This window comes from Thermobia domestica, chromosome 1 (genome assembly GCF_964235325.1).
Source record: "Thermobia domestica chromosome 1, izTheDome1.hap1.1, whole genome shotgun sequence".
NCBI lineage: Eukaryota > Metazoa > Arthropoda > Insecta > Zygentoma > Lepismatidae > Thermobia > Thermobia domestica.
Window position 1 is genome coordinate 174029318 of NC_137454.1, and position 14977 is coordinate 174044294.

A 14977-nucleotide genomic window follows, 5' to 3' on the forward strand; every position below is an offset into this window, starting at 1 on the left:
AGGAAGAAAGGGTAAGTGGTGGGTCAGTGATAAAGCGTTCACCTCTACTGCAAGCAGTCCCTCTTGCTGTCCCAAATCAAGTTAGTTTGTGAGGGGAGAATATTGCGTTCGTGTTTTTTTTTTTTTTTTTCCCTTAGGATACTCCCATTTTCTCGCACATCGTCGTTGCGCTAATTCTTTCAAATCATTAAACATCATAAAAAAAAATCTGTCTTCTTTAGCTCACAGGGTATGGTCGTGAGACATTAAACTAAAGATTTTATTTAATTTTATTTTATCAACTGTAATCACTCCTTTATGTAGTTACGCAACCATGCACAATACACCAAAAACTCTTCGCCTTCTTGATTCTGATCAAGATATCGATGTTCTGTCAACGAATATTCGTTACTTGTTGGAACGTAGTTTCATACATCATGAATAGGACACCTCCATGGGCGCCCACAGAGGGGGGCAAGAGGGGGCAATTGCCCCTCCCTGGATTTTCGAAAAAGGTTAACTTTTATAGGCTCTTCTGGTGACAATAGTATACTTTTAAAATCAGCATTCACTAAATGATTTAGAGTTACAAAATTTAGTCAAATGCATCCCCAAGATTTTAATCTACTTCTCTCCCCCATGTGATGTTTCATATTTTTTCAGTAATAATTATATTCAGCCTGATGCTGCATGCAATACTAAGTATTTTGAATGATGGTATCCGTCAGTTGAGTTGAAAAGACAATTTCCCTCTTTGTTGTTTCTTTTGATGACGTGGTGCTGATAGCAATGAAGTTTTGTTTTGTTGGGTTTAATTCTAGCAATTGTGTGTGTGTGTGTGTTGCCCCCCTTTGGAAAATATCCTGCGGGCGCCCATGGACACCTCTATCCTAATATACAATATCTGGGAATTCCTCTCTTCCTGTAAGGAGATCCATTGCGCCACTATAAATCATGCAGGTTTAGATAGACCAGATTACAAGTCTGAAACGATAACATGCCGCCTCAGCTCAGTGTCTAGTAGCTCTCGAGATATTCACCTGCAAAGTTCTCATGCTTTCAACAACGTGTAATTCTGAAACTAAGCGATTCCGAGGAAATATTTACTAGATATTTTTCTTGTTTCTATGAGTAAGTTTATCTCCCAAATGTTGTCAACCGTACATATTAACACCCTATATATAGAAATATCCTTTGTCTTAATGCCTTGTCGATATTCAGATAGTATTAAGTTAAACTCGCAGAGTAGCTCCAAGTTTACCTCAACCAATACTTGTAGACATCTAATCAGGCTTGATTAATTATGAACATTTCATTATCTGATACGATTTAGTTTGTAGGCAGTTAAATATGAGGCATATTTGTGGCACTTGTATAGTATAATAGCTGTATAATAAGAAGAAAGTAGCCATAAACACAGAAAACTAAGTGCGTTAGTGCTACTTTAAATGATAGATCACCCGTCTTGCAAGAACATTACTGGGATTCAAGTTTATTTATTTATTTATTGTATTTTCCAAAAAAAAATTATTAATTTTAGTTTTATCTTTCAATTTTGCAGATTTATGCATGCAATAGAAGGTGGGAAAGAGATAGGTGTCAATGATGAAGTTGCTAAATCCGTCCTCGATTGGTACCATAAATTTCAAAACTCGATAGATGGGTCCGATACATGGTATGATACATCTGCACAAGGCCATCTAGAGTACTGGGAATGTGATGGTAATCCTCTCCTCAATTGGAATAATGGATATAATGCTTTATTTGACTTGCTTATGGTATGGAAACTATACTATGTACTATTAGAAATAATGTAAATACTAATGCATACCTTTTTCATAATTCCTGGCAGAACTATAATTTTTTTAATTTAAAAGCTTATGGTAAATTTTTATTTTCAGCTCTGAAAATGAAGAAAGGGTAGTCTCGAAACTGGAATTTGATTTTGATTTTGTACAGGTAACAATGAAAATTTTGAGTTATCGATGTTTTGAGTTATTGAGAGCAATATGTTGATCCAAGAATCTCACAACTACTGTTCCTACACTGTATTGAAATCATAGGCTACTGGAAAGCATCATTGTAGAAACTTACAAAAAAAAAAAAAGCTTTTCACTTTCTCACAGCTACCTAAATTCGGACTTTTTAAAAACATTATTTACATTCAGGAAAATTCATTTTGGAAACTATAAGGTACGTATGGATGCTAGAAAGAAACCTCTCTGTGAACTTGTACTGTTACCACTATTTTGTTCAAGCATTGCCGGTGTAGAAATCTATCGTTACGTTTTTTGTTTTTTCAAGTTCTGAAGTATTGGAAAAGTGAAAAGCATTCTTTCTCCATTTTGCTGGAATTTTGATTTAATTTCGTATTTTCATGTTTGTAAATAATAATAATAATAATAATAATAATAATAATAATAATAATAATAATAATAATAATAATAATAATAATAATAATAATAATTATTATTATTATTATTATTATTATTATTATTATTATTATTATTATTATTATTATTATTATTATTATTATTATTATTATTATTATTATTATTATTATTTACCTTACTTCTAATTTCTAAATCCGACTGTTTCAAATCACTAACCGCTTCAACTTCATATTTTAAGTTGCGTAAAGGTTCATGTAAGTCTCGCACTAGCACATTACTAAACTTAAGAATTCCGAGTATGTTCGTTAATTCTGGTCCAAATATTGTTTTCAGTTATACCAGTGTGTGGCTCTTTGTACTTACAGATTGCTTCATGAACAAGAGTAAATGTTAGGTCTATTAAAATATTTGTTGCTTTTAAATGTATTTTTGTGAAACTGTAGTGACGTTTTAAGTCTAATTTGAAAGCACAAGGTCGAGTTCAGATAAAGAAAGTCACGAATTCGATTATTGGTATTATTATTATTATTATTATTATTATTATTATTATTATTATTATTATTATTAACTATAAATATAGAAAATTAAACACAAGTTTAATCAAATTCTATTAATCATGTCTTCCACTATTGCTAACATCATGACTTAAAAAAGAAAAGATTAAAATATTGGCATGTATACGTTATAGTTTTCACACTGCAACACGATTATATAGACATGATAGTAATAGGACAATATCACAGGAAGACTATTTTAAATATGAAACACGAACACCTTTGAAAATTGATACTTTTGGTTGCTGTGAGAAACTTACAGGAAATGGGATAAGATCATTTTACGTACCTGTATATCTCCAGGATTTTACTTCAAGCATTAAAACTAGTTAACTACATTAGTTGCTTCAGCACAAATATGATACATTTGAATTAAGATTTATTTAAATTTAAACCATTTCATTCCTCAAGGAAGTTTTGAGGTATGTTTAGCACAAGGGTCCAAAAACACAAAATTTACAGGGAAATGGATAATGCAAGTTCTTAGACTTAACATAACGTAACCAAATCTAACCTAAACAAACCTAAGCTAACCTTAACTAGCCTAAGCTAACCTGGACTGATCTAAACTAACTTAATATTAGTAGAAATAAGCGAAATTCTATCATTTTTCGGAAAATTATGCTGGACCCCTACACTAACATAATGTAACAAACTAATCTAAACTCACCTAAACTAACCTAACCCAAACTAAACTAACCTAATGTGAACAGAAATTACCAAAATTGCAACATTTTGCAGAAACAATTGCTGGACTCTAATAAAATATTACGTATATATATATATATCTTAGTACATGTATTTTTAAGAATCAAAATAGTTATACATATTTTTTTTAAAAAATTCTTCTACGTGGAAATTTTAATCACAGTACACTGTACAACATGTAACTACATGCTTCATAATACTTTTCTCTTCTTTAATTGTTTCCTATTGTACTTTCTTCCATATTTATATGATGAAGTATTTATTGAAATCGCGCATAGTGTATTTTATTTAGCATTATGTGTACCACCACCATTTTCCACCATTTTCTGGTAAGTAAATTTTTCACGTACAATGAAAATATGGTACATCTATTTGTAATACCTTTTTATATTGGAATACCCATTTCAAAAATTTGTGTTCAACTCACAACAAATTGTTTTAGTAAAAGGTCGATCATATTTTCTTAACATTCTAACAGCATCAAATATATTTATTAATTGTACGATTAATTAAAATTCTGGTGTATAATTTGGAATTTAAAGTTATAAATACAATGCCACTTTAATGTACACTTTTTACGCGTATTCTATAACAAAGATTATAATTTCTAACCCTATTACGTGAATTTTATTTAACACTAGTTAAATATACCTATGCTTCGCACGGGGGCTGTATTTGGAAGTCAACGCCTGTGGAAGTATCACCATTGATCTCAGGGACCGCGAAAACTATGGAACTGATACTAATATCGGTCAGTTTGGTCTTTTTTTTTTTTTTTTTTTTTTTTACATGTCCCGGTATTTCGCCCCCTCCCCCCGCTGACTCCCGGCCCGCATGCAATTGTAACTGAATTTGCAAGTCATCGCTAATGGAAGTGTCACCATTGATGTCAGCGACCGCGAAAATTATGGATTTGACACTAATATAGGTCATTTTTGGATTACTTTTATATGTCTCGGTATCTCACCTCCCCCCCCTTCCCCGATGACTCCCGGCCCAAAGCCGAATAGCGTGAATTTGGAAGTTAATGCGATCGGAGTTTTACCATTAATTTCAGCGACCGCGAAAACTATGAATTCAACACTAATATCGGTCATTTTCTACTACTTTTACTGTCCCGGTAAATGCCCTCCTGAGACCCCCTGGTTCGAATTTTGACAAAAACGTTTAACTCTGGTCTGGAGCCTGGACCAAGGTATTCGTGACTAAAATTTGGTAACTCTCGGTCAATTTGTCTAGTTCCCAAGCCGGTTCCGGTAAACGCCCCCCCCCCTGAGACCCCCTGGTTCGAAATTAAAAAAAAAAAACGCTTCGTCTTGATCTGGGGCCTGGATCAAGGTACCCCTGACCGAAATTTGGTAACTCTCGGTCCACTCGTTTGGTCCCCAGGCTGCACACAGACAGACAGACAAACACACAAACAAACTCGTTATTTTATTTATATTAGATAGATTGACAAAAATTTCAGCTGATAAATCTACAGCCATCGACAGGTCCGTTATTCAAATGCTGATTGAACCAGAAATTTCCTTATGTATCTATATGTATGTATTTATATGTATCTTCGTTGCTTACACATTGTAGTGTGATATAAACACCTTTAGTTGTATTACTGTATACTTGAAGAAAACTCATATCATTTAGAAGTATACAAAAATATCTAAAAAGTGTAGGTTGCATACACATAACTAATATTTCAGTATGTCGTCGCCATCTTTCTGAAGCTAGTACCAGTATTTCACAGTATAATTCTGCAAAATTTCTACGTACTCTCGATTTTTGCTGAATCATATTTTCGTTGCAAAATTGTATCTACAGTTATATTTCTGTGTATGCGTGTATGTTCCATATATGAAAATAGAGAGTAGACGGACGCTTTTCGCGTAGAAGAGATTTTGAGTCCTACGCTAGAAATCTTTCCAGCTGATAAGATGAGGTAATCTTGTCAAAGCTGAGATGTAGCCCTGTTTAATGGACGGAAATGATTGCTAGTGGGCTGAACTCCCGGTCACTAGCTTGGTAAAAGAAGGCGATTTAATGGCTGGTCGCCTAAACCCTCGGTTAATCCTCTTCTGCCCTGACTTACATGTGGATCGAGAATTTATCTGAGAAACCACTGAGAAGTGTCAGTATCAGTTATCAGGTTCCCGGATTACTGTCTGAGGGCTACAGAAATGGTTTATCACAAGTAATAGGGGGCAGAGCATAGCCTAGATATAAGAGCGAATTGTATCATGGTCCGGAATACTACTGGGCATCTGCGCACTTTACACTTGGACGTGGTATATCATCCTTAACCCAGAGTTTATAAACTGTTATACGGTATTAGAAAGGTTGTTGGCCAACCTTGAAATGATCGAAGGCTATGAGTTACGATGCGTTGGATTCATTAGAATATAAAAGGAAGATTGCATTATTTCAAACAATAACTTCTGTTACAATAGAAATAATTCTCAAGTTTGATCAGTATCTTACCGCCTAATGCTCTCAGAAGTAGAATTATTATGACATACTCAAATCCAAACCTTTTCCATTACTAACGAGGTTAGATCCTAGCTCCGAATGGTATTACTAAACTAAAAACCGAATGTGGGATTGTAATCCTTGAAGATAAGCTGTTTCGTAAATTTTAGATAGGAAGATTTTAGTTACTAATTGAATAATGATTATAGGATATTGTTTATTGTTATCCTCGGTAGAAGGACAATACTACTTTAGATGCATCTTGATTTTTATGTAACAAGTTACATAGAGAAAAAGGTCACAAATAATAATTATAGAAATTATAAATTTTTACAACATTACGCCTGTAATGGAGGAAGACCTCCATGCACGACCTTTTTATGTATTGCTTCTTAGCATAATAAACGAAGTACTTACAGGAAGGTTGGATTGTACAGGCTGAGGTCCATTACTGACAAGGATCCAAAGGTTGACTCACGACGCTCGTTCTGACTGATCCAATGACTGACCAAATAACTCCCCTTGTTTACCATTTTTTTTAGTTTATATATATCCTGTTTTTAGCTTCTCGCCTGTATGCAGTTCCTTATTTTGTTTTTGTGTTTTTGACATTTTCACTTTCTTGAAAGTGCGTTTACGGAACCTCAGCCTGTTTGTTTCTTTTATTTTTAATCTTAAAAGTTTGTAGTATACATTAAAGAATTGAAATTCCATTACAAAGCAATGCCTGCAGCAAAGCTCTATGGAAATTCTTGTCTAAAAGCGAATACGAGTACATAGATTAGAAAATTGAAATAAATAAATAAAAATAAAAGTCATCCGAAACCCTTGTATATAGATCACAACCCTAAACCAAAGTGAAGTCTAGAGAACAGAACAAATGCAATGAATTCTTAAATGTATAATTATCCAAGTTAGTATTGTTGCATTAAATAGTGTCTCGCGTTGGCCGCGGAAAGTCCAACATGAAGATTAAGTGATTTGATGAATGTTCAAATTAGGTAACATTGGAAGATTAGCTCAATTGGCACACGGGAACAGCAACTAGCTGGCGGTCATGCCGAAGCTGACGGTCATGGTCCAGGGCGCGCCCCCGGCAATAACACACTTTCCAACGTTCGATGGACGCAATTGTCTTCTAGCCAGAGAAGTTACAGATGGATTCAATGTGTATTCACCTACCTCTGAACTTTTAACTGCACATACTATGTCGATCGGTTAATTAATTATTCGTATTAAAGTTTCATAGTAAAAGCTTCATATTTGTATTTTCGGTGAAGAAGTCTTGCAACAAAGCTTCACACAGAGCCAGGTCGAAAATCCTTATCACGAAGTCTGAAGTCCGTGGAATCATTGGTATCAACCTAATCAATCAATTTTCCCACCTTTTATAGATTTCTAACTTCTGCCACTTCCGTTCCTTTGGAGGAATCAATAGGATATACCTCATCTTGAGGAAGACACACTTTTGATAGCTTAAGAAAGTGAAAGAATGAAGAAGGGAGGAAGAGAATAATTTTAATATCGCCAATCTATTGACGTGGCTTTATTTGGCTGAGAATAGCTAAACTACTCATTAAGCTACCAATGTCCGAGCAACCCTGGTGAGACTGATTTGTGATCATATGGCGAAGGCTTTTGGTTAGAGATACGTCTATTTAAGACACCTATCTCCTATGCTGGACTGGGTCACAATGAACGTCCGCTTCATTTCCAGTTTCCTACATGTTCTTCTGGTGTCACTATTGAGGCCCGACTTTCCTTAACTCGGGAACATACCAATGGCTCTTCCGGGGTTTAAAACTATGATCTGTGAGTACAATTTTTTTCATCCGGTCCTCTGTTCTATAGTCTGCCTACTTTTTTAGACTCAACAAGAAAAACATGCATTCTCACTTAACACTTGTAAATTTGTGTAGAGTATTATAATTTTAATTGTTCCGATATTGCGTCCTTTCTTTTCTGCTAGCGTGAAAGCTTCCTTGTAGATTCCCTGTTAGAAACCTGCTTCTGACTGGACATCAGGCGGACGATTTATTACGCCAGTTTCTCTCAATTGAACCCGAATTCTGTAAGTATTCCGAGAAAACGTGTCGTTAACACTACGAAACTTCTTTATCACTATTTAAGAATTGATTTATAAGATTCCATTATTTGTGTGAATTTAATTTTCGATTTCTTGTCTTCATGAAACAGACTCGAATACTGATCTTTCTACCATAGATGATGTAAAATCTAAACGTCTGTAATAAAATAGCTTGACTCAGATTGTTCTGATGTTCTTGATACCACTGAAAAATCTCTGATGTCCTTGATATGTTTCTTTACCCTAATATCTATATTTCTCTTCGTCATATCGATATGTATTTGATCAGAATTACACCTGAGTTGGGATTCTCCCGAATTTACTCTACCACCCACGTAGTAATTTTTGTAGTTTGCTAATGGCATGTCTACAGTTTTAGAAAATTTGAATACGACTTTAAATCCATAATTAAGTGCAAATTTTTTGAAGTCCAATCGATAAACTAGTCCAAAATGGAAACTAAATCTTTTTATCTTTAACCTAATTTTCATTTTTAGTGTGAAGGTTTTTTATTGAGATCGTTTTAGTATAGAGTCAAGGCCTGCTTTTGCATATATCTGTTCTAATTGTTGTTCTACAATGTTATTATATGAGACAACTTTGTATACTCTCAAGGAAAGTTTATCTAGTTTATTCGATTTGGTTCTATAGGAATGTACAAACTTTTCACGCATATAGAAGTTGAATGCGTTTGGTTTTCTATAGATGTTAGTAATGAATTTATTATCGTAAATGCATTAGTCGTTACTCGTAGCGTTTTCCATAACATTTCATCTGTTAAAATTAACAGGGCGAATCCAAAAGTCTATATGCTTCTCTGAATTAATAGCCGTGTAACAGAGATGTATTGCAAACCTCACATATTATGAACTAAACTGAAATTACTGAAAATTGGCAAAATGACTCAGGCTGACTATTAATATAGAAACGAGAATCATGACTTGTCATTTACCATTCTTTAAGACGATGTTTAAAATGAAAGTTTGGCACTTATTTGAAAATTAATATTATTATCTTTATGCTTCTGTAATTTTGTAATGTGCAGAAGACTACAGCAATATACTCTGGGTACTATGCTTAGTTCTTAGTCACACATTCCATTATTTTACTTTTCTCTTCTCAAAACTAAATACTTATCTTTGATACAAAGACATAATCTATATCGCAATGACTTTATAGGTAGAGACAAGATAACGGTCCGGGCTAGTATTTTTCCCCTTCACCAATTTATTATAAAATTGCTAAGTACAATGTCTTTGATTACAAAGAGTAAGTAGTGTCTTTCTTCTTATTGACCAGATGAAGGGAGATTGGTGTTTTGCACGGTGCCCCTTCTCTCAAAGCAGTCTCCAAGGCACCTGCAAGGTTTTTGGTGAGTCTTGAAGGAGTCAGCCCAAGGCAGCTTCGTGAGGCTTGGTTGTAGTGAGGATCCCTAGTCCAATGCAACCTCGGGTTAAGGGAAGGTGCACTCCTAGTCCAATGCGACCTCGGAGTTGATTGAGTTGATTTTAGTTTAGCGTCCCTTTCAGCAGCGAGGCTATATGAGACGTGGACCTACTGATTAACGTGGAATCCGAACCACATGAGCTCCCGCCGGGAATCGAACCCGGGTCTCCCACGCCAAAGGCGCGTACGCTAACCGCTTAGCCACGGATGAGCTCAATGCGACCTCGGAGCAGGTGTTGGTTAGTTGATCAGTTGATCGACTGATACCAGATCCCTCGGTGGTCCCTCTTTTATTTGTCCTCTTCGGGTCCTGTCGTGAGGTCCGTCTCCTTTCTGCTTCTCCCGATGTCTTCCGTGTTGACTTCTCGTCTGCTTCATTGTTTATAATCAATAACACGTGTTGTATTGACATGTGCTTTTGTCATGATGTGGGGATCCTTACAATATTAATTAATGATATTCGTAGCCTTTTAGAAAAATTTCCAAATACTAATTAATTATGCTTTAGTTTTCGAGTTGTTGATCTTTTAACTTTTGTCACGATATTCGTTCATTAATAATCTAATCTGTTTAGCGAAGAAAGAAAAAAGGGAAAAATCATAGATAATTTATAACAGTCATCTTATCTTTCACGGCACAAATAATTCATTGCGCATTTCAGTCATGTTGGGTATTTAAATTCTTGACATTACATTAGTAACGAATAACATGAAAATCAATGAAAATTAACCTTAAAATATTCAACAATTCAACTAAAAACAGAATAAATTAAGGGATAGTGTTGCTTAGATTAAAATATATACAGACAGTTATCAAAATAGAAGCATCTGATGCTAGATACTGGTCATGGCTGGGAAACAACGATAAGGTGGCGACCACATTGCCAGGTGGTTGGTGGTGTGTTTATATAAACTCCATGCTACATGAGAAGCAGTAGAACAGCAATGTGTAATGAACTGATCAGACTGGTTAGGTCTTATTTTCAGGCAAACAATATACTGTATAATTAAATCAGACAACATATCACGACAAATCATAGATTCTAAAACACCCTGTGACTGACAGGACTGATCCGTTACATACAAGAGAGTTCAACTATACCATTAACAGTAGTTATGAAATAAATATATGAAATATCTCTACCGAATCAAGGAGCAAAATTTTATTGGACAAGATATCAAAATTAGAATTCTTCTTTTCTCAATTATCAAAACTTTCTGCACACTCCGCTTATTATTTACTACGAGCTTCACACTCACTTCCAAGATTACTGTATTTCCTCCGTTGCTCCCCTTCTTGGCAGGATGATAAATTACTTGACAAATTCGACCACACTCTTAGAACAGGACTGGAATCCATTCTAAACTGTTCTTTGAAAGACAGTTCATGGTTACAAGCTTCCTTACCAGTTGAGAATGGAGGCCTTGGGATTCGTCGAGCCATGGATATCGCCATACCTTCTTTCCTCGCATCATTCTATGGCTCACGAGAACTAATTGGAACTCTTCAACAGGAGGTTGACTTAGACTCGATTCGAGATGTACAAGAATGCACCGATAAATGGACTAGTCTGGTTGGAATGGATCCCCCACCTATCGACAAAAGACATGTTTGGGATGAACCTATAGTCAAGCTTCGTTTATCTTCACTCCTATCATCAACTAATAACCCAGATGACAAAGCCAGGCTGTTAGCTGTCTCTTCCTCCAAAAACGAAGCATGGCTTCAAGCCCTACCTTCTCACACACTAGGCCTACACCTTTCTAATGAGAGCTTTCGTATTGCTACAGCTCTGCGCTTAGGTGCTAATATTTGTGAGCCTCACTTTTGTCCTGCTTGCAACGCATATGTTGATAATAAAGGATTACATGGCCTTTCATGTAAAAAAAAGTGCGGGAAGACAATCTCGACATCATATTGTAAACGACATTATTTGTAGAGCCCTCGTTTCAGCGGGAGTTCCTTCAATAAAAGAACCAAATGGTTGTTGCCGCTCTGATGGTAAAAGGCCTGATGGCATGACCTTGGTACCGTGGAAAAATGGAAAAGCACTAGTCTGGGATTTCACGTGTTCCGATACGTTTGCTCCTTCCAACTTACCCCATTCTTCAATTCAGGCAGGTCTCGTCGCCGCTCACAGAGAATCAGAAAAAAGACTAAAATACTCAAACCTATTGGACAAATATTGGTTTGTAACAGTAGCAATAGAAACCAGTGGGTCTTGGGGTCACGAAGGATATAATTTCATAAATGAAGTTGGTCATCGAATAGCAATCAAAACTGGTGACCCCCGAGCTACTGCATTCCTTTTCCAACGTATCAGCATCGCCATCCAGCGCGGGAATGTGTCATCGATCTTGGGCACATTACCTCCTGGTAAAGAACTGGACGAGATTTTTCTTCTATAACACGCAATAAGACGGAAGGAGACATATCCGAGGAGGCTGACAACCACTTTGACTATGTTCATGAAGAATGTTTTGAATCCAGTTTGGATAAATATACATTGTTGGAAGTCATGGCTAATACCGGTAAATTTGGGAGTGGTAGCAACATTATCTACAGATTTTACTTTGTTACTCAAAATCGTTAAAGACCCGAATGATATTGTTTATTTGTCCGATGTTTATTTTGGAACAAATATGATAGCTACAGATAATCTATGTATTCTTAGATAACTTAAAAATGTATCAAAATATTTGTATTGGTGATTAAAACGAAATGAAATAAATATATGCTTTTATTAATGCCGTGTTAATAGATATGTTGAACTCTACATTTTTAGACCAAGCAATTCAGTGAACTCTGCAAGAGTTAATAAATTTAATGTCGTACAAGTACCTAGGTATATAACATTATGAAATATTGGAATCACATCTCGAAATTTCTTATATTTCGAGAATAAAATCTACAAACAGTTGAGAAACGAGCTATGAGCAGCCCTCCCTCCTCTCCAGTGTTAGCAAACATACTAATAAATTATTTGATTTTGTGGAAAGAGCAGTTTAAGTTTGTGGAATACTAAGTTTTTAGACAACACACTTTTCACTTACAAAGAGGGAGAAGATACGCAGACACTTCTTACTTAATTAAGTAACATCAAATCTAAAATTAAGTTTACCTCTGAGTTAATTGATACATATATATATAATATATAATATATAATATATGGCAATATGACAATCAATAGACACAATACACAATAATAAATTCATTATTAACATATATAAAACCAAACGCGTTCAACTTCTATGTGAATAAAGAATATGCACATTCCTACATGGTCAAATCAAGTGTTTGTATAAACTTTTTCTAAGTTCTTACATAATAAGGATGCAAAATTACAGTACAAATATATGAACTAGATCTGAAGAAAATGGTTATAGTAGGATAATGTTAGACAAAAGAAAAAAAGGTATTAACTATACATAAAAAGGACCACAATAATTTTTGTACTAAAAATAACGAAAAATGAATTTTGTTCCCGTTGTGGTTTAATTTATGTTTTGAGCTTCAAAAAGTTGCACTTACATGTGAATCTGAAGTCTCATTTAAATTTCGTAAAAATCTAGAGGTTCCATGAATATTACAAACATTACAACGCGAATGGTAATGTAAATTCAGGAGTATCCGAAGTCAGATGTAATTGTGAGTCTTCATATACTAGCATAACAAAGAGAAATGTAGATATTGTGATAAAAGAACACATCACGAAAGCCATAAATAATGATATAGCGATATTAGGACTATCTGAACGTTTGTGTGAGTCAAAACATTTCATTAAATAAGTCAAGATATTTTATAAGACATGTTCCATGATAAAAATGTACGTAAATTAAACTTAAGTAAAGGTAATTTAGATAAACAATGGAATTTTACAATAAACAATTTTTTTCTCGAACAACAATAAAAATAAAATTCGTAGACATAATTTGCAGTGAAATTACCACGGAATAACGCTATATTTTGTGGAATCATAGTATGGGACTTTGATAGCTTCAAAAAGATGACCATGATATGCTGATGGTTATATTGTGCAACACACATTTTTTACGTTTTATTGTATCTTTTGAAATAAGTTGTTTTCAATTGCATAACAATAAGATTAAAGTTGTTTAGGTCATACTATGTTGTTGAAGCAAATAAGAAACAGAGAAGGATCTCAAATTCAATCAGCATCTGAATAATTGCTCTTGTCTGTTCTGTCCTGTCGATGGCTGCAAATTTGTCAGCTGAAATTATTGCGAAGGATAAATAAAGTTTACGCAACAAGGTAAGAAATTATAACCTTTATTAGTTACAATAATAGTTCATTGTTTGCAGTATTCTTCAATTTGGATCGTGTGATTTTAATACTTGTGACTTCTTTACTCAAAAATATAACAAAGTAGGCATTCCTAACAAATTTCTATAGCAAACTTTATTTACTATTGCTTCAATACGAAAAATGTCCACCATTTTGTCAAACTGTTTTAATTCTGACCAGGAGTAAAAGTGATAGGGAACGCGGGAGAACGCCGTTATCACACTTCAAAAACATATCTATGGTTTCCCCCCACTTCCTAAAAAATTACAATGGGCAAAGATAGGCACGGGAAATGGCGTGACATCATGGGTCCCTCTACCTTTTCAGATCCACTTTTACCCCCTGGTTCTGACCTATTATTCAGTATTTGCGTATTAATGGTATTGAGTGTAGTACTTTAAAAAAGAAATAGAAGTAATGTCTATTTTCAAAAGGAAGTTTTTTTTTTTTTTTTTTGTGAAGTTTCGAATTTCATTAATTTTGATTATTTTCGAAAAAAAAATATTAATTATCCTCTTCTTGAGTAACTTTCAACTATCTTAAGCTGATAAGTTAGGAAAAAAATGAAGAAGAAAATTAATAATTTTACTATTGTTTTTGCTAGAAGTAATGTGATATTAGTAAAAAATTTTGTTTTTGAATATTATGTCTCAGGTACCTGTCAAGATGATCCACTGAATTTCGAATTTACAAATAAATTGATGAGGAAGTATTTATTTATTGTTAAGGCGTGTATTACAAAATTAAGATTTTTTTCTTTTATTTTTCAGAAAAAGCATCCTGACCCTTCGAAACAGATTCCCGTAGAGAGCAAGATACAATTTAACAAGGAAGTGAGCAGAATAGTATGGGATAAGGCGAGCAGTTGTAGTGTTGTAGTCGAATGCACAGACAACACATCATATGCATCAGATCACGTGCTTGTAACGTGTTCTTTAGGAGTTTTGAAAAAAAGGTCAAAAACTCTTTTTGTACCTGAGCTTCCAGAATTCAAACGAAAGGCAATAGAGGCAAGTATCTATAATTGAAAACTATCTATCTA

At 34.5% G+C, this 14977-nt stretch overlaps 1 protein-coding gene across 2 annotated transcripts in view; it reads left to right on the forward strand.

Moving 5' to 3' along the window:
* Positions 1-14977, forward strand: part of LOC145691148 (uncharacterized) — a 202866-nt gene that overhangs the window by 101279 nt on the left and 86610 nt on the right. For both annotated transcript variants that reach the window (XM_081766877.1, XM_081766878.1), the window contains exons 4-5: positions 1541-1757; positions 14706-14945. In XM_081766877.1, the coding sequence (XP_081623003.1) occupies positions 1541-1757; positions 14706-14945 (457 nt within the window). The remainder of the gene's footprint in view (positions 1-1540; positions 1758-14705; positions 14946-14977) is intronic.